Source organism: Schistocerca americana, chromosome 2 (assembly GCF_021461395.2).
Source record: "Schistocerca americana isolate TAMUIC-IGC-003095 chromosome 2, iqSchAmer2.1, whole genome shotgun sequence".
Classification (NCBI taxonomy): Eukaryota; Metazoa; Arthropoda; class Insecta; order Orthoptera; family Acrididae; genus Schistocerca; species Schistocerca americana.
Window position 1 is genome coordinate 1,114,610,603 of NC_060120.1, and position 22,078 is coordinate 1,114,632,680.

The 22,078-nt window shown below is 44.5% G+C and overlaps 1 protein-coding gene across 1 annotated transcript in view; it reads right to left on the reverse strand.

Moving 5' to 3' along the window:
* Positions 1-5,219: 5,219 nt before the first annotated feature.
* The window catches only part of LOC124594715 (gustatory receptor for sugar taste 64e-like), a 159,036-nt gene continuing 142,177 nt past the window's right edge, over positions 5,220-22,078 (reverse strand). The window contains exons 9-10 of the mRNA XM_047133083.1: positions 11,363-11,452; positions 5,220-5,345 (exon numbers count right to left, since the gene is read on the reverse strand). Of these exons, the coding sequence (XP_046989039.1) occupies positions 5,220-5,345; positions 11,363-11,452 (216 nt within the window). The remainder of the gene's footprint in view (positions 5,346-11,362; positions 11,453-22,078) is intronic.

Consider the following 22,078-nt stretch of genomic DNA (forward strand, 5'->3'; position numbering starts at 1 on the left):
TTAGCCTAGAGCCCGCGTCATCTGGTCAGATCGGCGAATTTAGAAAAACGTTCGCTACAGTTGTGGTCAAATTATACTCATAAATCAATAGTGATAAACAGAGCAAATTACTTGCATGATGAATCCTGACATTAGGGTTGCAACATGGACGGGACCGAACATCCTTTCCCAATGTATAAATGACGCAATTAGCGGATCGACAGGTAAGCGGAAAACACGAATCTGCGGTTCCTCAAATGTGACTAAATTTTAAAAAAAGATAAGGAAGGACAAGAAATATCTACCCAGCCTAATGGGATAAAAACGAATAATGGACTAGAGCACCCAGTCAAGAATTACAAATTAAAAAACTCACACCATGAATCCGCAACTGACTGCAGTAGGTCGACGTAACCGGTTAACCATTAAATATCTGAGGCACAATTCATTCAGTGTGTCTAAAAATTAAGGCAAATGTTTACGTGCTCACTATGCACGCAGACCTGACAAGTGCGACGTCCACACATTGCGCAGAACGTCACTGGATTCTCACTGTGGTTTTAATTCTGCGACATATCGGACCTTGGAAAAGAAAGCTTCATACACTCCAGGGCTGTCTAGATAGATTTAGTCACGAAATCTTATCAGTGTGTGGAAAAGAATAACAGGACAAATCTCATCCCAACTCCGATTAACGGTAAATCCAATTTGGTGGGAACCAAATCCCGTTACCTTTTATACTATGAAATCACCAGTGTTTGGAACTGAGCCAGAAAGAAGAAAATTTGCATCGCGAGGGCTACACCTCACACAATCAGCATCACTGGGAACTTCACCCACATGCTAAGCATTTGGCTGGCGACAAAGTCTGACGCATTATGCAACTATGCTCACGAGAGTGGTTGTACAGGAGTACCAAGGGCATTTGGGGTTAAGCACTGAAAGCTCAGGAAGCAAAGCGGAAGTAGCTAGAAATAACATTATGATTATTTGAATGTAATTTCTGATGAACTCAGCATCCAGAGCAAGGGCCAGAACTTCAGCAGTTCTAGTTATAACAACCACATGAAGACACACACCATAAAAATACTGTGACTATGACGACGTGACTTGACGCCAACATAAAAGGCAAGCTAGGAGTTCATTTCTTCTGCTTATTTTATATGTAAACCAGCATTCCCTGCTAACGTTTGTTATACAGGGTGTTACAAAAAGGTACGGCCAAACATTCAGGATACATTCCTCACACACAAAGAAAGAAAATATGTTATGTGGACATGTGTCCGGAAACGCTTACTTTCCATGTTAGAGCTCATTTTATTATTTCTCTTCAAATCACATTAATCATGGAATGGAAAAACACAGCAACAGAACGTACCAGCGTGACATGAAACACTTTGTTACAGGAAATGTTCAAAATGTCATCCGTTAGCGAGGATACATGCATCCACCCTCCGTCGCATGGAATCCCTGATGCATTGATGCAGCCCTGGAGAATGGCGTATTGTATCACAGCCATCCACAATACGAGCACGAAGAGTCTCTACATTTGGTACTGGGGTTCCGTAGACAAGAGCTTTCAAATACGCCCATAAATGAAAGTCAAGAGGGTTGAGGTCAGGAGAGCGTGGAGGCCATGGAATTGGTCCGCCTCTACCAATCCATCAGTCACCGAATCTGTTGTTGAGAAGCGTACGAACACTTCGACTGAAATGTGCAGGAGCTCCATTGTGCATGAACCACATGTTGTGTCGTACTTGTAAAGGCACATGTTCTAGCAGCACAGGTAGAGTATTCCGTATGAAATCATGATAACGTGCTCCATTGAGCGTAGGTGGAAGAACATGGGGCCCAATCAAGACATCACAAACAATGCCTGCCCAAACGTTCACAGAAAATTTGTGTTGATGACGTGATTGCACAATTGCGCGGGGATTCTCGTCAGCCCACACATGTTGATTGTGAAAATTTACAATTTGATCTCGTTGGAATGAAGCCCCATCCGTAAAGAGAACATTTGCACTGAAATGAGGATTGACACATTGTTGGATGAACCATTCGCAGAAGTGTACCCGTGGAGGCCAATCAGCTGCTGATAGTGCCTGCACACGCTGTACATGGTACGGAAACAACTGGTTCTCCCGTAGCACTCTCCATACAGTGACGTGGTCATCGTTACCTTGTACAACTTCTCTGACGCTGACATTAGGGTTATCGTCAACTGCACGAAGAATTGCCTCGTCCATTGCAGGTGTCTTCGTCGTTCTAGGTCTTCCCCAGTCGCGAGTCATAGGCTGGAATGTTCCGAGCTCCCTAAGACGCCGATCAATTGCTTCGAACGTCTTCCTGTCGGGACACCTTCGTTCTGGAAATCAGTCTCGATGCAAACGTACCGCGCCACGGCTATTGCCCCGTGCTAATCCATACATCAAATGGGCATCTGCCAACTCCGCATTTGTAAACATTGCGCTGACTGCAAAACCACGTTCGTGATGAACACTAACCTGTTGATGCTACGTACTGATGTTCTTGATGCTAGTACTGTAGAGCAATGAGTCGCATGTCAACACAAGCACCGAAGTCAACATTACCTTCCTTCAATTGGGCCAACTGGCGGTGAATCGAGGAAGTACAGTACATACTGACGAAACTAAAATGAGCTCTAAAATGGAAATTAAGCGTTTCCGGACACATGTCCGCATAACATCCTTTCTTTATTTGTGTGTGAGGAATGTTTCCTGAGAGTTTGGCCGTACCTTTTTGTAACACCTTGTATAAAGGGCATTGAAATGAAACCCGATCTCTAAAGTAACGGTAACGATTTTACTAACTCAAAAATGTAATTATACACAGTACACATAAAAATAGTCACCAAAACTGTTGGCACATTTATCCAATTGCGACACCAGCCGGTCGATTCCTTCCTTGAAGAAGCTAGTAGGTTGCTGTAGGATCCAGACCTGGACCCAGCCACACACTTGGTCGTCCGCTTGCTTTCCGGTTGAAAATGGTGACACCATGTTTCGTCATCTGTGACAACACGCGACAGAAATCCGCATTCCTCCTTATGATAACGTTGCATATGACTCAAAGACAACGCCATTCGAGTACTGCGCTGTTTGGCGGTCAGTTGGTGTGGAACCCAGTGCGCAAAGATTTTTCGAAAGTTCAAGTGTTGATGAGTTGTGGTGTGGGCGGAGCCCAATAACCGATGGATCTCGCCCTCGGCGATTCTGCGGTTGTCAAAGACTAAAGCATTCACTTCTGCAACCATTTCCGGTGTGATGGCACGATGAGCCCGTAAAGCACGAGCATCGCGTTCCAGCGGCTCGCGCCCCTCCAGGAATCGTCTGCGCCATTCCACAACACTTGAACGACTCAGACTGTGCTCACCGTACACAGCCTTCATCTGTCGATACATTTCAGGCGCCCTAACTCCCCCCGCCGCCAAAAATCGAGTCACTCCTCGTCGTTCCTGCTTACTCGCCTGCACGTTCGGTAGTGGACGATACCTCGTGTGACCACCTTCTCTTCTGCGCGAAATCCCACTGGCGCTGTGCAACATCAAGCGGTGCGCATGCGTCAGTCTCTCTACTAATAGATGGCGCCACTACAGCCGCAGTTACATGGTGCCACCTTACGTGTAAGGCAAAGGTAGACGCACCGACCACGTTTCATTTGAATGAACCTCATATATGTCACTCATTCTGTTATTTCCATCCCCTATTAAGAATTTCATATCTACATTCCTTCCCCCGCCATAGTAGATGACACTATGTTTTGTCCCTAACTTCTAAGAAGACTGTTTCCCAAGGAAAATTTCTGTTCCACAAGAAATATTGCTATCAAGAAAGCCCTTAGCCCAAGGATATTTCACTGGTTTTGTATATAAGTGAGAACGACTTCCAGATAAGAATACTTTCATCATTGAAAGTTGTCTACGTTGAACATGCGGGAATTGCCTCACTGAGATGTCAGAGCCAAAAGAAATCAACTAAATTAACAGATAGGGGTTTCTGGAGAGATCAAATCGCAATGAAGGTCTTTGCATAACAACAGAAAGCCGTGGTTAAAAAGATATTGCTTCGAAATGTACAATGACCAAACGAAAATGCTACAAACGTAGTAGATGGTATTTTTCAATTTTCCCTTTATTTTGCTATCTCTGTTTTCCACGAATAGCCACTATAACTACACTACCATGAAAAAATAATATTTTTTTGTGTTTGACTGTCGCCGAAAAAGGCGATTATAACTACACTAAGGCGGGGTAAAAGTGGAAAAAAGTCCTAAAAGCAGCCTGATCATTAAGGACGATATCCGGGTTCGAAGCCAGTTGCGGCGATTATAACTACACTAAGGCGGGGTAAAAGTGGAAAAAAGTCCTAAAAGCAGCCTGATCATTAAGGACGATATCCGGGTTCGAAGCCAGTTGCGGCACTAATTTTCAATTACCGCCACACATTCAGCCCAGTTTTTGATACAAATTGTAGTAACAATAGAAAATGTCTATGCAAGAAGGCATTATCCTCTTTTTTTCACATCTAATTTTGATTCAAAACCTTAATAGCGATTAAAATATAAGTTAATATTACGATTGCTGGAAGAATGCGAGAGACGAGTGGAATCATTCCTTTCAGGAATACTGCTTTCAAACACTTCATTTCTTCTTATTCCAGGATATTTTAATACTTTAATGAACTGCTTACGCTTGTTAAATTAATTTTAGTGTATTTTTGGACGATGATTGGAATAAACATTATCGCAGACTACGCTATGATAGTAAGGGACAGGTGACGTATAGTAATGCATACACGCAATATTTCACGAGCCTGTCAAGATAATGAAAAGATGATTTCACTAAATAATGATACCCAAAGACTGAATTCTCTTTGAGACTATTGACCATCTAACAAAGGATATATATAAATAATGATCCGTTTATGAAACGTTAGGAAAGTACATTGTAAGTGTGGTAGATAATTAGCGTTGCGTTATCCAGAAATCCACAGTAAATCTGTGAAAGAGATGGCCCTGATTCAACTGAAAAAGGATGAAGAATTTTCAATGCGAAGATCAGGACATGTTGTGGAATTTTAATAAAAAATATTTTTGTGCAAACAATTATTTTATTGTAGTTTAGACGGATACACGATTGTACTTCCTAGACATCAGACACTTTTCCACGATTTATTTTAATTTTCATTGATCAAGATTTTTATTAAGGATGAGCGGACAGCTTAGAGTCGTAACGTTTCGCAAAGGGCAGTCCTGTTTCCAGATTCTTCGCCGGCAACGTCTGCTACGTCAGATGACGCATTTAGTTGCACAAGAACAATTTCGTAGGTCACAATAGTACCTGCCACCTGAAACAGAGTCAGTTTTTTTTATCAAATCATTTGGCTAGTAAATACACTAAAGTCATAAAACCGAAGACGCGGCAACAAAATTACGTGAACTCATCAGCAACAAACGCTCAACTAGTGCAAGGAGCATAGAAGCAGCATTATTTGTATTATTGACAAAAGAGGCAGTGGCTTAACAAATCGCAGATTTTCAGGCACTAGGAGATGGGCGTCGGTCGGTTTGCCGTCATTCACATGAGACTAAAGGCCCGCACTCATAGTGTTTACACCACAGGCAAGCGAGAGCGACGTCCAGTACACCTAAGAAAACGTGACTGGATTCCGAAACGAATGGATGTCAAAATTTGATATCCAGTCGATATGTGGAGTATTTCGCTACGGACTGTATTTACATCATTTCAGCAAGTTTAATTCAGTCCATATGCGCTGAAAGAAGTGGAACGTGTCACACAGTGAAGCACTAATCTGATATTTATCAAACTTTGTGGCGATGTCCATCAAGTAACAGCTAATAAATGGATAAACTTTTATTTAATTCGGAAGTGATTTCTATCATCTACATCAATATGAGGTGCGACAACCACAGCCACCATTACACTCTTGCATTCGTTGCGGTAAGAAAGCAAATAGCATCTGACTGTTATCTTGAGGAATTTCTTGCCGTGCCTGAAACACACCATGTTAGAAAATGAAGAGTTGTTGCTGGAGGCCGGTGTGAAAGTACATATCTTCCCATTGCATCCCAGACATGCTATTTGGCTGAAAATTATAGCCGGCCGAAGTGGCCGTGTGGTTAACGGCGCTGCAGTCTGGAACCGCAAGACCGCTACGGTCGCAGGTTCGAATCCTGCCTCGGGCATGGATGTCTGTGATGTCCTTAGGTTAGTTAGGTTTAACTAGTTCTAAGTTCTAGGGGACTAATGACCTCAGCAGTTGAGTCCCATAGTGCTCAGAGCCTTTTTTTTTTTTGAAAATTATAGGGACGAGGTACATCCGTAAGGAATTCGGACATTGCTCAGGCTGTTTATGATTATTGCCACCTATTGGTGAGCATTCAGCCTCCCTTCAGCAGTTAATAGATCTTTCCTGTCTTATGCAATGCCTCCCTACGACACGATTCCAGGCGTTGGAAAAGTATGCATCTCGAGAACTGATGTGTCACGTGACCTTTCAGCAGAATGCCCACTGACTAGTTGCCGTCAATCTTACCGCCACTGAAAATAGACTTGCATAAGGATGAAATTTTAATAAACATGTCCCACCGCCATGGAAATACATTCTAAGATAAAAAAAGACGCACTACGAAGGAATTGTCTGAATGGATAGATGTACATTGATAGATGTAATGTATATGCTCAGACAAACAAATGATTACAATTTCAGAAAAAATTGGATGATTTATCCAAAAGAAAGAGCTTCACAAACAGGGCATCTCGGTAACGCGTTGGTCCACCTCTGGCCGTAATACAAGCATTTATTCGGTTTCGCATTGATTGACGGAGTTGTTGGATGTCCCCCTGAACGATGTCGTGCCACATTCTGTTCAATTGGCACGTTAGATCGTGAAAATCCCGAGCTTGTTGGCGGGCCCTGCCCATAATGCTCGAAGCGGTCTCAGCTGGGGAGAAATCCGGTGACCTTGCTGGTCAAGGTACGGTTTGGCAAGCACGCTATGCCTAGGATGGCTTGCCATAAAAGGCAACAAAACGGGACGAAGAATATCGTCAAGGCACCGCTGTGCTGTAACGGTGTAGCGGATGATAACCAAAGGGGCCCTGCTATGAAAAGAAATCGCACCCCAAACCACCGCTCCCGATTGTCGGGACCTATGGAGCGTGTCAGACAGGTTGGAATTCCACTTCTGTCCGGGGCGTTCTCAAACACGTCTTCGGCCTGGTATCTCATCGACTAGAGCAGAATTGCCTTGAGTAATGAGCCCCGGTTTGAACTGGTCGATTACCAGTGAAGACGGGTCTAGATACGCCGCAGACAACGGTGGGATACCAAACTGGCTGTCGCCCGTCCATACGGCCCGACAATCGGGGGCAATGGTTTGGGACGCGATTTCTGTTCGTAGCAGGACCCCTTTGGTTGTCATCCGCTGCACTCGTACAGCACAGCGGTACGTCGACGATATTCTTTGCCCCGTTTTGTTGCTTTTTATGGTAATCCATCATGGGCTTACATTCCATCAAGATAATGCCCGCCCACACCGGCGAAAGGCTCTACTGCATGTATTCGTGCTTGCCAAGCCCCACATGGCCCAGCCACGTCGCCGAATCGCTCCCCCTTTGAGAACGTTTGGAGCACTATGGGCCGCAACCTCGGGATTTTGACGATCTAACGTGCAAATTGGACAGAATTTAGCACGATATCTCTTAGGACGATATCCAACAACTCTTTCAATCAATACCAAGCCGAATAATTGCTTGCATAAGGACCATAGGTGGACAAATGCGTTATTGAATTGCTCAATTAGTTCCGTTGTTTCTCTTGAACAAATGGTCGAATTTTTTCTGAAATTGAATCATTTGTTTTCTGTACAAGATGTACATGCAGCTTTACTGTATGGTTAAAAGATGATGGCGTCCTCTTGCCTAAAACATTCCGGAGGTAAAATAGTCCCCCATTCGGATCTCCGGGCGGGGACTACTCAAGAGGACGTCGTTATCAGGAGAAAGAAAACTGGCGTTCTACGGATCGGAGCGAGGAATGTCAGATCTCTTAATCGGGCAGGTAGATTAGAAAATTTGAAAAGGGAAATGGATAGGTTAAAGTTAGATATAGTGGGAATTAGTGAAGTTCGGTGGCAGGAGGAACAAGACTTTTGGTCAGGCGAGTACAGGGTTATTAATACAAAATCAAATAGGGGTAATGCAGGAGTAGGTTTAATAATGAATAAAAAATAGGAGTGCGGGTAAGCTAGTACAAACAGCATAGTGAACGCCTTATTGTGGCCAAGATAGACACGAAGCCCACGCCTACTACAGTGGTACAAGTTTATATGCCAACTAGCTCTGCAGATGACGAAGAAATTGAGGAAATGTATGATGAGATAAAAGAAATTATTCAGATAGTGAAGGGGGACGAAAATTTAATAGTCATGGGTGACTGGAATTCGATAGTAGGAAAAGGACGAGAAGGAAACGTAGTAGGTGAATATGGACTGGGGGTAAGAAATGAAAGAGGAAGCCGCCTGGTAGAATTTTGCACAGAGCATAACTTAATCATAGCTAACACTTGGTTCAAGAATCATAAAAGAAGGTTGTATACATGGAAGAAGCCTGGAGATACTGACAGGCTTCAGATAGATTATGTAATGGTAAGACAGAGATTTAGGAACCAGGTTTTAAATTGTAAGACATATCCAGGGGCAGATGTGGACTCTGACCACAATTTATTGGTTATGAACTGTAGATTAAAACTGAAGAAACTGCAAAAAGGTGGCAATGTTAAGGAGATGGGACCTGGATAAACTGACTAAACCAGAGATTGTACAGAGTTTCATGGAGAGCATAAGGGAAAATTGATAAGAATGGGGGAAAGAAATACAGTAGATGAAGAATGGGTAGCTTTGAGGGATGAAGTAGTGAAGGCAGCGGAGGATCAATTAGGTAAAAAGACGAGAGATAGTAGAAAGCCTTGGGTAACAGAAGAAATATTGATTTAACTGATGAAAGGAGAAAACATAAAAATGCAGTAAATGAAGCAGGCAAAAAGGAATACAAACGTCTCAAAAACGAGATCGATAGGAAGTGCAAAATGGCTAAGCAGGGATGGCTAGAGGGCACATGTGAGGATGTAGAGGCTTATCTCACTAGGGGTAAGATAGATACTGCCTACAGGAAAATTAAAGAGACCTTTGGAGAAAAGAGAACCACTTGTATGAATATCAAGAGCTCAGATGGGAACCAAATCCTAAGCAAAGAAGGGGAAGCAGAAAGGTGGAAGGAGCATATAGAGGGTCTATACAAGGGCGATGTACTTGAGGGCAATATTATGGAAATGGAAGAGGATGTAGATGAAGATGAAATGGGAGATATGAAACTGCGTGAAGAGTTTGACAGAACATTGAAAGACCTGAGTCGAAACAAGGCCCCGGGAGTAGACAACATTCCATTAGAACCACTGACAGCCTTGGGAGACCCAGTCCTGACAAATCTCTACCATCTGGTGAGCAAAATGTATGAGACAGGCGAAATACCCTCAGACTTCAAGAAGAATATAATAATTCCAATCCCAAAGAAAGCAGGTGTTAACAGATGTGAAAATTAGCGAACTATCAGTTTAATAAGCCACGGCTGCAAAATACTAACGCGAATTCTTTACAGACGAATGGAAAAACTGGTAGAAGCCAACCTCGGGGAAGATCAGTTTGGATTCTGTAGAAATGTTGGAACACGTGAGGCAATACTGACCCTACGGCTTATCTCAGGAGCTAGATTAAGAAAAGGCAAACGTAGGTTTCTAGCATTTGTAGACTTAGAGAAAGCTTTTGACATTGTTGACTGGAATACTCTCTTTCAAATTCTGAAGGTGGCAGGGGTAAAATACAGGGAGCGAAAGGCTATTTAAAATTTGTACAGAAACCAGATGGCAGTTATAAGAGTTGAGGGACATGAAAAAGAAGCAGTGGTTGGGAAGGGAGTGAGAGAGGGGTGTAGCCTCTCCCCGATGTTATTCAATCTGTATATTGAGCAAGCAGTAAAGGAAACAAAAGAAAAATTCGGAGTAGGTATTAAAATCCATGGAGAAGAAATAAAAACTTTAAGGTTCGCCGATGACATTGTAATTCTGTCACAGACAGCAAAGGAGGATATAAGATGAACGTCAACAAAAGCAATACGATGATAATGGAATGTAGTCAAATTAAGTCGGGTGATGCTGAGGGAATTAGATTAGGAAATGAGACACTTAAAGTAGTAAAGGAGTTTTGCTATTTGGGACGCAAAATAACTGATGATGGTCGAAGTAGAGAGGATATAAAATGTAGACTGGCAATGGCAAGCAAAGCGTTTCTGAAGAAGAGAAATTTGTTGACATCGAGTACTGATTTAAGTGTCAGGAAGTCGTTTCTCAAAGTATTTGTATGGAGTGTAGCCATGTGTGGAAGTGAAACATGGACGATAAATAGTTTGGACAAGAAGGGAATAGAATCTTTTGAAATGTGGTGCTACAGAAGAATGCTGAAGATTAGATGTGTAGATCACATTACTATGAGGAGGTACTGAATGGAATTGGGGAGAAGAGGAGTGTGTGGCACAACATGACTAGAAGAAGGGATCGTTTGGTAGGACATGTTCTGAGGCATCAAGGGATCACCAATTTAGTATTGGAGGGGAGCGCGCAGGGTAAAAATCGTAGAGGGAGACCAAGAGATGAATACACTAAGCAGTACGTACTGGGAGATGAAGCAGCTTGCACAGGATTGAGTAGCATGGAGAGCTGCACCAAACCAGTCTCAGGACTGAAGACCACAACAACAACAACAACATCAGGTCTACCGATTTCCGTCCCATTCGGATAATTCTTTCTTGGTGCGTCTCTTTCTCTGTATTACTCTGTATATCACCCGTCTTTTCCTATGACTTATACCTGTTTTCTGAGGAGTTCGAATACTTCACGCCATTTTAAATTGTCGAAAAGCTTTTCAAAGATGACAAATACTACGATAGCATCGTGATTCCTATGTCTTACATTATGAAGCGTAACATGTGAACTGACTCCCTGGCGCATTTCCCTTTCCTAAAGCTTCATTACTGAAGTTATTCCATTAATATTCAATCAGCGGGCAGGTTTCCATAGTTTAGTAGCGTGGAAGCTGTGAAAAGACTTATGGCCGTAGGAAACACAATATTATTGTAAGCTTCAACTCTGGGGAAAATGTGTGGAGTCGGGACGATTTATGGTAACAGGGAAAAAGGAATGATCTGCGGACCTCATCTTCATTCTAAAGCCCTGAACAAAATGCGAATATTCTCATAAGTAACGTAGTTGAGCAATGGGATTTATCTTACCGTGAGCAGTAGCGTGCGAGTGACGGGAAAGAAGTTGAGTCCCGTCAGGGCCACGTGGTCGGAGGTCACCTGGGTCAGGAAACGCTCCACCTACAGAGAGATATTGTTGATCTTATACATTGTTGATCGACGCACGATACGCTATATTACTTCATTCAGAGCAGTCACGCTTATGACACGTATAGCAAAGTTAGGTCTCGTCTAATTGCAAAGAAGTAGTGGAAATGCAGATTTTGATGGCTATACACTAGCTGTCATCTCAAACAAATTTAATTTTGTTAACCACTAATACAGCATAATAGAGTCTGTAACATTTTGACTATGGCCTTGTGATGAGCACACGTTATTCGAAAGATATCGCTACTAAGTAATTTTATCAAACCAAACATTCTGATTAGCAATTTCTTATTTTGTTTTTCTACGATCGTGTATTCTACGTTAAGAACTCCCTTCATGTACTGATCATAGAATTCATTAACTAGTAACACCTTGGTACATAAATTTTGTCTTTCTCAAAATTTTATATTGTGGAACAGGTCTTCACTGCGTTTCATTTACAGTAAGTATGTGAGCTCTTTAAGGCAGTCTGACAGCCTGTGCACATTTCTGCGGTATTTAGAATCTACATATCGGCTTAATTCGAACATTAGTATCCGTTGTCAGGAGCATATTAATGAAACAATCTGCCTCTGTGATATCATGGCAGGTCTAAAACTAAGGGCAACTTTTTAAAAGAAATGTTGTTTTGGGGAAAATATTGCATGTAACGCAATTTCTCTGCATAATCTCACTCAGTCTCTCTGAAGCTGATACATCTCTTGACAAGCTTCCTAGTTCCGTCTTGGAGGAAGCTTTATGATATTGTGTACAACCATTAACCGTTCTTGCACAGCCTCGACAACCATATAATAAGCGCAAAATGGGACTCATGCAGGCTCATCTTCATCGGACCAAAAGGTGAAAACACTTCGACCTTGTCATGATTGCAGAGTGGGCCCTCCAGCGACTCAAAAGCAAGAATCTGACTGCACCCGATTATTTTTCAGCTGAATTAGGGCGAGCACAACCTTGAGTTAAAAATCACCCCTTTTTAAAGCATTCTTCTTTGTACAGCTTATCTGAACAAGCGCGTGTGGTAGTGCTTCTCTACAGCCAGAACTTCCGTGTCGGCGAACTTTATTACGTGGTCGGTCTCACTCAGTGCGTGCTCTGCCACGGCCGATTTCTCCACCTGCCCCAACCTGCAATGTAGCTTATGTTCTTTGATCCTGGTGTTGATTGATCGTCCAGTCATTCCGACATAAACTTTTCCGCATGTACATGATATGCTGTATATTCCCGACATTGCAAGTGGGTCCCTTTTCTCCTTTGCCGATCTAAGACACTCTTTGACCTTCCATGTCGGTTTGAAAATCATCTTTACGCCGTGTTTGAGCAATATAAGGCCGATTCTGTCCGTCACTCTGGGAATGTATGGCAGAAAGGTCTTATCCGACATTTCTTTTTCTGATTCCTTACTTTGCCCAGTGTTTGGCTCTGTTATACTTCTAATATAACATTGCTCCTCAGAACACTTTCCAGGAATAGTATTTCGCGTCTGTGGTGTTGCGGCTCACATATTCGTTCTGCTCGCGTTACGACCGTATTAATCATGCCTCTTTTCTGGCTCGGGTGGTGGTTTGATAGTTTGTGCAGGTATCGGTCCGTGTGTGTCTGTTTTTGATACACGCTGTGTCCCAAGTTTTCACCATCCCTTGTGATCTTCACATCTAGAAATGGCAGATTTTTGTCCTTTTCTACTTCCATGGTAAATTTCATGTTGGCATGGAGGCTGTTCAAATGTCTTAGGAAGTCACCGAGCTGTTCTTCGCCACGGCTCCACACAACGAAAGTATCATCGACGTACCTGTACCACACCTTGGGTTTGCAAGTCGCCGAGTCCAGTGCGTGTGCTTCGAATTGTTCCATGAAGAAGTTGGCCACCACTGGACTGAGAGGACTACCCATGGCGACGCCTTCCAGCTGTTCGTAGAAATCGCCATTCCACGTGAAATAGCTCGTGGTGAGACATGTATGGAAGATCTTTGTGATGCCTTGCAGGTAATTAGAACCGATGTGCTCCAGAGCGTCACTGAGTGGCGCTTTCGTAAGCAAAGCAACAACATCGAAGCTGACCAGGATGTCGTTTGGTGCAAGTTTGTTTCTTCAGCTTCTCAATGAAATGGATCTTGGGTAATCCATACAGCCGGGGTAGTAGGCCTTCTGTGTTGCTCAGGTTTCTCTGTATGTCTGTCGGCATAGAAACCTATGCAACACAGAAGGCCTTCCACCTCGGCTGTATGGATTGCCCAAGATCCATAAGAGCAACGTTCCACTAAGACCGATTGTTAGCGCTTCTGGCTCATCGACGTATAATCTGACAAACCACTTGGCCTCTCTGCGCCAGCCACACGTGGGGAAGAACGACACATACATGAAGGACTCAGGACATTTCATTGAGAAGCTGAAGAAACTGAAACTTGCACCAAACGACATCCTGGTCAGTTTCGATGTTGTTGCTTTGCTTACGTAAGTGCCACTCAGTGACGCTCTGGAGCGCATCGGTTCAATTTTCCCGCAAGACACCACAAAGCTCGTCCCAGAGTGACGGACAGAATCGGCCTTATATTGCTCAAACACGGCGTAAAGATGATTTTCAAACCGACAAGGAAGATCAAAGAGTGTCTTAGATCAGGCAAAGGAGAAAAGGGACCCACTTGCAATGTCGGGAATATACCGTATACCATGTACATGCGGAAAAGTTTATATCGGAATGACTGGACGATCAATCAACACCAGGATCAAAAAACATAAGCGACATTGCAGGTTGGGGCAGGTGGAGAAATCGGCCGTGGCAGAGCACGCACTGAGTGAGACCGACCACGTAATAAAATTCGCCGACACGGAAGTTCTGGCTGTAGAGAAGCACTGTCACACGCGCTTGTTCAGAGAAGCTGTAGAAATGCAAAAACACGCGAACAGTTTCAACAAGAAAGAGAAAAACCCTAAGGTTAACGGATCCCGCGAACGGCCGTCGCAAGTAGCAAAAGGAGAACCGCACCGGAAATGACCGCGGAGAAGCCCTCGGACGTTGGCGCGCCAGGTACATATAGTCTGCGGCCGCGTGCTCGGCTCCAGTTCACCACCGGCAATGGAGGGTGAAGCTTTGACAATGCCAGCCACTCGTGCTGGCGTAACGCCAGTAAAATCATTAGATGAACCTCGGCCGAAGAACCCGAGACAGAATCCAATAGGCAGGTCACAGTTCATCCATTTGTGTCCTGTTATAAAGATCAAGGTAAACTAGTGTCACAATTTTTGTGTCATAAGTGACCACCCTGAATATACACTACGGAAGTGCAAGCTTTCCACCTGCAATTAACGGACCACATAAACAGGATAATCCTTCCCTAAACAAACTGATCTACTTCTCTGTTGGTGCTGCAAGCCAGTTTGAAAACAAAAAATATTATTAACGTCTCCTTTCACAAAGAAGATTTTGAACCTGATGTGGATGACACTTTTTCACATCACGCCATGGGAAAACCGCGTGTGATGGCGTCGAAGAGGCAACAAATTGAGCTGTCACAAAAGCTATTCTGCAGCGGACCTACGAAAACGGCATCTTGACAGCTCAAGGAATTACCTAATTTTTTGTACAATGTGATGAAATAACTAAAAAGTACGACATCCTGCAATTATGTTCTGATTTTTAGAGAAAGTTAAGTTTGGATGTGCTAAATTACAAACTCTGTTAATAATACAATTTCGACCATAAATTAACAACTAGTTCAGTGGTCTTATAACCTTCTCAGAACACTACAATAAAAATTTCAGATGAATTGCAATACGTCAATATCTTGGAGGAAAGATTCAACACTTTTCAGAAGATTAAAGGCGTAGATCTTTCCACTGTTTTATACCCCAGTCACGCAACTTGCTCAAGTATAAGACCACATGAGCATACCCTGATAAAGATCTTCATTAATGTTGAAAACTTGTACCACTGACACTCCACAATAAAGACGTAGCAGCTTGTGTTTACCACGAACAATGGCAAATTGCCGAAGTTGAAAAGTGTTGATTGTCAAAACCAAACTGTGCATGTTACATTTTATCACCCACCAGGGCCACGGACCTCGCTTAAAACGTTGAGGAGGATGAAGTTGGATGACAGTTAAAAATGTACTGAAGAATCTGTCTCCCCTAGAATGTACAACCGCGACTGGGCGAACTTTTAAGGAGAGATGTAACGGAAATTGTAAACATTTATTTAAAAAATCATTACAGCCGTATTTATTAATGTACAAATCTAAGAATTTGAATTTGTAAAGCAAAAGAGCTGTGTTTTAACGGAAAAATATAATAAAATATGCGGGATTAACATTTTGCCAGAAATTTGAATTTTTAATTTTTTTATTGCCTTTTTTATAAAAATCCATAACTCAAATTCTAATCATGCAATTCATCTGAAATTTTTATTGTAGTGTTCTGAGAAGGTTATAAGACCACTGAACTACAGTTATTAATTTATGGTCGAAATTGTATTATTAACAGAGTTTGTAATTTTGCACATCCAAACTTAACTTTTTCTAAAACAAAGCGTAATTGCAGGATCTCGTATTTTTTAGTTACAGGGAGACAGCAACACGTTGCGAAGAGTTCCTGAAAATTTCATAGCATTAGCGCACATACTTCTTGAGGAAAGGCTTTTAATAACGTAAAAAATGTGAAACAGAGAAATCAGGTTCAAATAATGTCTTCTCATACTTCCATATGTAATAGCTTACCTCAATTTCAAAACCCTCCATACTGACCCCACTCATCTTCCGGGTTTCTCTTCTCTGCTCTTAGAATCTGCCTGGCCTGTATTTACAGGTAAGACACTGATCTGTTAGCTTTCTTGAGCCTGCTGTCGTCGATGGTGTAAAATGCTTTTGTCGTAAACACACCAGGATCTATACCAACTCTCTTCATCACTTCAAGTCTACCATTACTTCCGTTAAATGTAATATAAAATTGCATCTTAGACACCTATCTTGAGTACTTCAAGTCCAAAGAATGTCCTTTTTGAGCATCTAATCCAAATTACGTTATTGAGGCTTTCATTTGCATTTTGTGTCTTTCCGTGAAGACACTTCCTCAATAAATCAGGGTTTGCAAGAAACCTGAATGTGGGCTTAACAGATTCATAACAGGTTCTGGTAATGAGTATTTATGTGAATAAGTCTCATTTCTGGCGTTAAATTTACACCAATCGTCTTTCGGACACAGATTGCGCATTGGTGTTTGGTCAGTGGATAATTTGTAGAAAAAAAATTGCCCACACAGTACGCCTCATGGCCTCTAAATTATGTGTGTTTTTCCTGATAGCTCTCCCATAAAATAACTGAAGAGAATCAGTTTCTTTCAGAGAAGTCTGCCTTTTCCTCCTAGGGGTTTTCCATCCTCAAGTACTTATCTTTCTTCTCTTTCAGCAAATGACGAAGCCTACCACCAAGCCTCTTTTGGATTTGGTCAATCCATTCCAACTTTTCTATTGTTGTATTGTACGAATTTTTATCTGTTACAGCTTTGAACGAAGAGGAGTCTCCGTCAACAAGGTATTTAGTATATCTAACACCATACTTGTCCTCAGATCTGGAGAACATTCTCACAACTGCAGCAGCTTCCATGCCCTCACTTGAGCCACTATAATTTTTAGAGCATGATACGTCATGCTTTTCTTGCCACAGTTTCTCACTGTCTTCATTGTTGGACATTTTCCTTATTGCGCTCTGGTGGCAGTATTTAGATATAATTTCTACATCTAAAACTTTACTTGAGTCAGTACCAATAACAGATGCAATTCCATACACATACATGTGACCGCTTTTCATCCAGGTCCCATCTATAGACACACACAGCTGTGTAGGAGATTCACTGTCATGAATACCTACCTCAGGATCTATTTCTTTTTGGTTTATTTCCCCCAATTCGTCCACTGCTTTCTTCATAGAGACTTTGGCAGTATCACTTACAGTATCAGACATGTCTTTATGTAGTTTTTCAAACCTTGCACAAGGTGGAGGCATGTTCAGAAAACAACACGATAAATTACCTCCTTCCCTGCCCTGTCCAAGGCATCTCAGTGCATATGCTAATCTGAAAATGCTTTCAGAGGCACCAGTGTCAGTTTTTTTGAGGAGGAAAATTAAAATTCATAGCCACACGAATCACAAATTAATTTAAAATCACAAACTATTCCCACTCTTCTTTCTTCTACAACAATCACGCATTCCGTATTTTTACAGCCAACACATGAACATGAAAACTTTATAGCTTGACGGAGAAGCTCTAAATCAATAAGTCTGAATCCAGTGGAATCCATATCAACATCATTCACGTACCTGTACAATTCTTCTGTCCCAAGTTTCAATGCTGAAGCTTATGTTCTTCATTTCGAGCTGCTTCCTATTTTTTTGTTGGTAAACCGATTTCCATGAAACCTCAGTTTCCTAAATTCAGTTTTTCCACCACCTATTATGCATAAATTTTGACTTCCACGTAAAGGTTTGCGAATTCAACCATCCCCAACTAATATGTGATAGTATTGTCAAAAAGTAAATAAACCACATGCAAGAAAGTTTTCAGGCAAAGATATAGATGTCAGCCAGAATATAGATGTCAGCCAAAGATATCGAAAGAAAATAGCCTTCACACTGACAAAAATTCCGCTGAAGCAAGCAGTTTTTCCAAATGTCGGAAAAGGTGGGAGTGGCCGCCAGTGCAGAGTTAATCAGTTTAACAATTTAAAGGCGTTTCTAAAGCTGCTATCACGATCAAATTCATACACAACATAGATTAAACTGTCTAGATCAAGAAAATAACATTTTTGAAAAATCGATTTTTTGGGCCAAAGTCCTTTACATCCCCCGTTAACCTAACGCCTAAAATGAGTGAAGAAATGTCTGAGATGTTTTATAAACGACGTGGTAAAAATAAATGAGATGATAAGAAGATAATGCAATTAGTTGGTTAAATTTCAATAAAAAATAACAAGTAATCAAAGATATGTTTTAATTATATAACTGACAGACTTTATTACATTAGCCTAGATATCGCAGACGTTAAGAAACGTATTTCCGACTCATATTTGTAATTTTATTTTGTAACTTCCAACTGAATCTCAAAGATGAAATTAATACTGACGTTTGATATCATAAAGATATATTAAGTGCATAACTTTCAGATTTTATCTTGTCCCCCAACAAAGACACTTCAGGCCAAAACAATGAAAGAAGTCAAAAAATAATTTTAAAATAGTGTACTTTTTAAAGTATACGATTCTTACTATTCATACTCTATAACAAGTAACTATATTATGTAGTGTAATAGCAAAAAAGTATTAAGGCTGAGAAATTACTCCTTTTGTGGGAAACTATTGTTCAAAAAGTGAGTTTTTTTTAGTTTGCGATCAATAACTTCGAGCAATTAACGATGTATTAAGTAATATGTTTAGCTAGGTGATAATGGTTTCAGTTTGTGCGCCAGAGTGTGCTCAACCAAATACTTTTATTTGAAAGGCCTAGGTCCGAGGTCGGCAACCTCCGGCTCGGGAGCCACATGCTGCTCTTTGGATCGAAGCTGCGGCTTAGTTCCATAAGCAGATATTATTTATTTTATATGATTTTTTTTAATCGTTGTGAATCGATTCACGAAGATTAGGCACCATTTCTATCCCTCACAATCAGTCCATTGTTCTCGCTTTTTACCGCACCCCTCCCCCGTGACACCCGTCACTGTCGCACAGCGATGACCACGATCTGCACCACTTGCGCTGTGGCTGCCGAAGTGTGCGGACGCTCTGTGCTGACGCTGCCGAGGTCGACCTCTCGCTCGTGATCTTGTAGCGACCGGTTGAGCGGGTCACGCGTTTGGCTACTCGCCTTACGTGTTCTCGCTCACCAGCGTTTCTATTTTTCATATTCGACAATAGCCTGCAAGGGCCTTTAGGGAATCGTGTGGCAAAATCCACGTGGCGTGACCCCCCCCCCCCCCCCCCCCCGCCCCCCCCCCAATTAAGAAAGCAAAAACTGTCGTGGCTTTCTAAAGAAGTGTCGTGTTGGGGGTTACGACATGGAGGAGGAGCCGAAACGAGACGATCGCTCCGGCGAGACGCAGGGTGTGGCAGAGAGCGGTCCAAGGGAGGTTTCCCGGACGACGGCAGCGTCTGGCCCCGCAGACGAAGACGACGAGCGAGAGTGTTGCTCGCTGCCGCCGGATGGACGCTCTCAGGAAAACGACGACGCATCGAGCCGCCGATCCCCCTGACAAAGGAGGAAATTGCTGCCGCCATCGCCAGGCTGACTCCCGAGGAGGGTTGCATCTGCATGCAACGCTTGGCCGTGGGCACCGAAGCGGACAGGGAGGAGGTACTTACGAGACTCCGGTCCCTGGTACCTGCCGGTCGCGACAGACAATGGCATGTCGCAGTCGCCACGACAGCTGCCGCGCCAGCTGTGGCACCAGCCGTGCCGGCTACAGAAGCCGCCACGCCCGCTCCAACGTCCAGGCTGGCAACACCCGACGAGCCTGCTCAGGTCGAGCAAACCTCACGGAAGCGCCGTAGAGGACACTCCCTCCTCCCAGGCAAGTTCCGGTCGCGCCAGGCGGAAGAAGAGGAGGGTACGTCGCAGGACGACCGCATCGCCGAGGTAGCCAGACGAAGAAGGCTTCATCGCGCCCTCCCGGGACCACGCCGGCTAAGGCGACGAAACCGCCCCGCCGCCCGCCGCTGATTACCATCCAGTGGAGTGAGGGCTATAGTGAACTGAGAGAGAAGCTCTACTCAGTCGTAAAACCGAAAAAGATGATCGCGGGGACCGACACTTCCAAGGTCAGAGCAGAGTGCATAGAGGACCACGGAAAATTCGTGCAACTCTGTGAGACCGAGAAGTGGAACTGCTTCACGCAGAGCACGGAACAGCTGAAGCAGCTGAAGGTCGTTTTTCGTCACCTGCCGCTGAAGATGGAACCGGCGTTCCTACAGCGGCAGCTGGAGGAACTCGGCTTCCAGACCCGCCACGTCGGCCTGATGAGGTCGCCCAGGGCCCACAGGGACATTCCCCTGTTCCTTGTGGTATTGGTCGACAATGTTGACAACTGGAAGTCGAGCCACTCCGCGCAAAAGGCAGACGAACCCAGTGCTTCAACTGCCAGCGCACGGACCACGTGGCAAAGTTTTGCAGGATGCCTGTGCGCTGCTGCAAGTGCGCCGAGGAGCACCAGTCGCGGGACTGCCCTAAGAAGAAGGAAGACCGGACGGCGTGCTGCAACTGCAACGGGGACCACGTCGCCTGTTACCGGGGATGCGCCGCATTCAAGCGCGGGAAGCGCGCCAGCCGCGTAAACCCGAGCCGCAGCTCCGCGCACGTTGCTAAGGAGAAGCCGGCCGCCCCCTCCGAGAGGCCAGGGCCGCTCGCAGTGGAGGCCGCACCGGCACCGCAGCCGTCGCAGCTGCCTTCGCCGGCGGCGCCGCCTGCAATCGAGGGAACCGGCTTCCCGGCGCCCGCGGCTGTGAGGAGGGTTGCCGACCTCGCAGGGCGTTCCCAGCAGGCCGCTCCCCTGCCCACTACGGGAAACGTCGCGATGGAGTCAAACCGTCCCGAAACGGCGAAGGAAGACACCACCGAGGTCGCTCAACCAGTTGATGACTCAGCTACCGGTGCTCGTGGCGGTGACGGCGGCCCTCCAGGCCACCACCGGGAGAAGCCAGCCTTAAAATGGATATCGACCATATTTGTGGGTTAACCATTTGCACGTTCAACGCTCGGGGTCTCCACCCCCAGCAGGGCGAGTTTCGCCAGTTCCTACGGGATGAGGCGGTCGACATCTGTCTTGCGAAGGAGACCTTCCTCAAACCCGGGGTCGACGTGCGAGCAGCAAATTTTTGCTGCTACAGACATGACAGAGCCACCCACGGAGGCGGCACTGCCATCTACGTCAAGAAGTCACTGCGCCACCGCCGGGTTCAACTGCCGGCTCTCAAGGCGCTGGATGCCACAGGAGAGGCCGTCAACACCACCGCCGGAAAGATTCTTTTCGTGTCGGTGTACCGGCAGCGTGGCAGACCGCTGATTGCCGGGGATTTCAGTGCGAAACACACGGAATGGAACTCGCGAACTGTCAGCGGCAGCGGGCGCCGCCTCTCCCGCGTTGTTCACCGCAACGGCGCGATCACCGTGGGGCCGTCTGACCCCACCATCTTCCCTGCGGATGTTAAGTCGCATAGTGCTCAGAGCCATTTGAACCATCTTCCCTGCACGGGCACAACCGGACGTGTGCGACATTCTCTTCTTAAGGGCATCGGGCAATTCGTGACCGCCGAGACGTGTAACGTCCTGTCCTCTGTCCACGTACCGGTCATTTTTGGCCTCGACGTGGTCGGAGCTTCTCTTCCAGAGAGCCGTACGAGCTATCGCGGGCTCGACGCCGAGCGCTTTCGGACGAAAACCCTCGAACTGGTCGAGGATGCGTCAAACTCCGCTGAGGTAGGGACAGACGCCGCCCTAGCATTCTTCACCCGAAGAATACTCCTAGCAGCGGAGCAAGCCACGCCGAGACATCGCCAAGGACCACGAGACTTCTCGCGACAGCTATCGCGCCCTACTCTGGACGCGACCACCGAGAAGAACC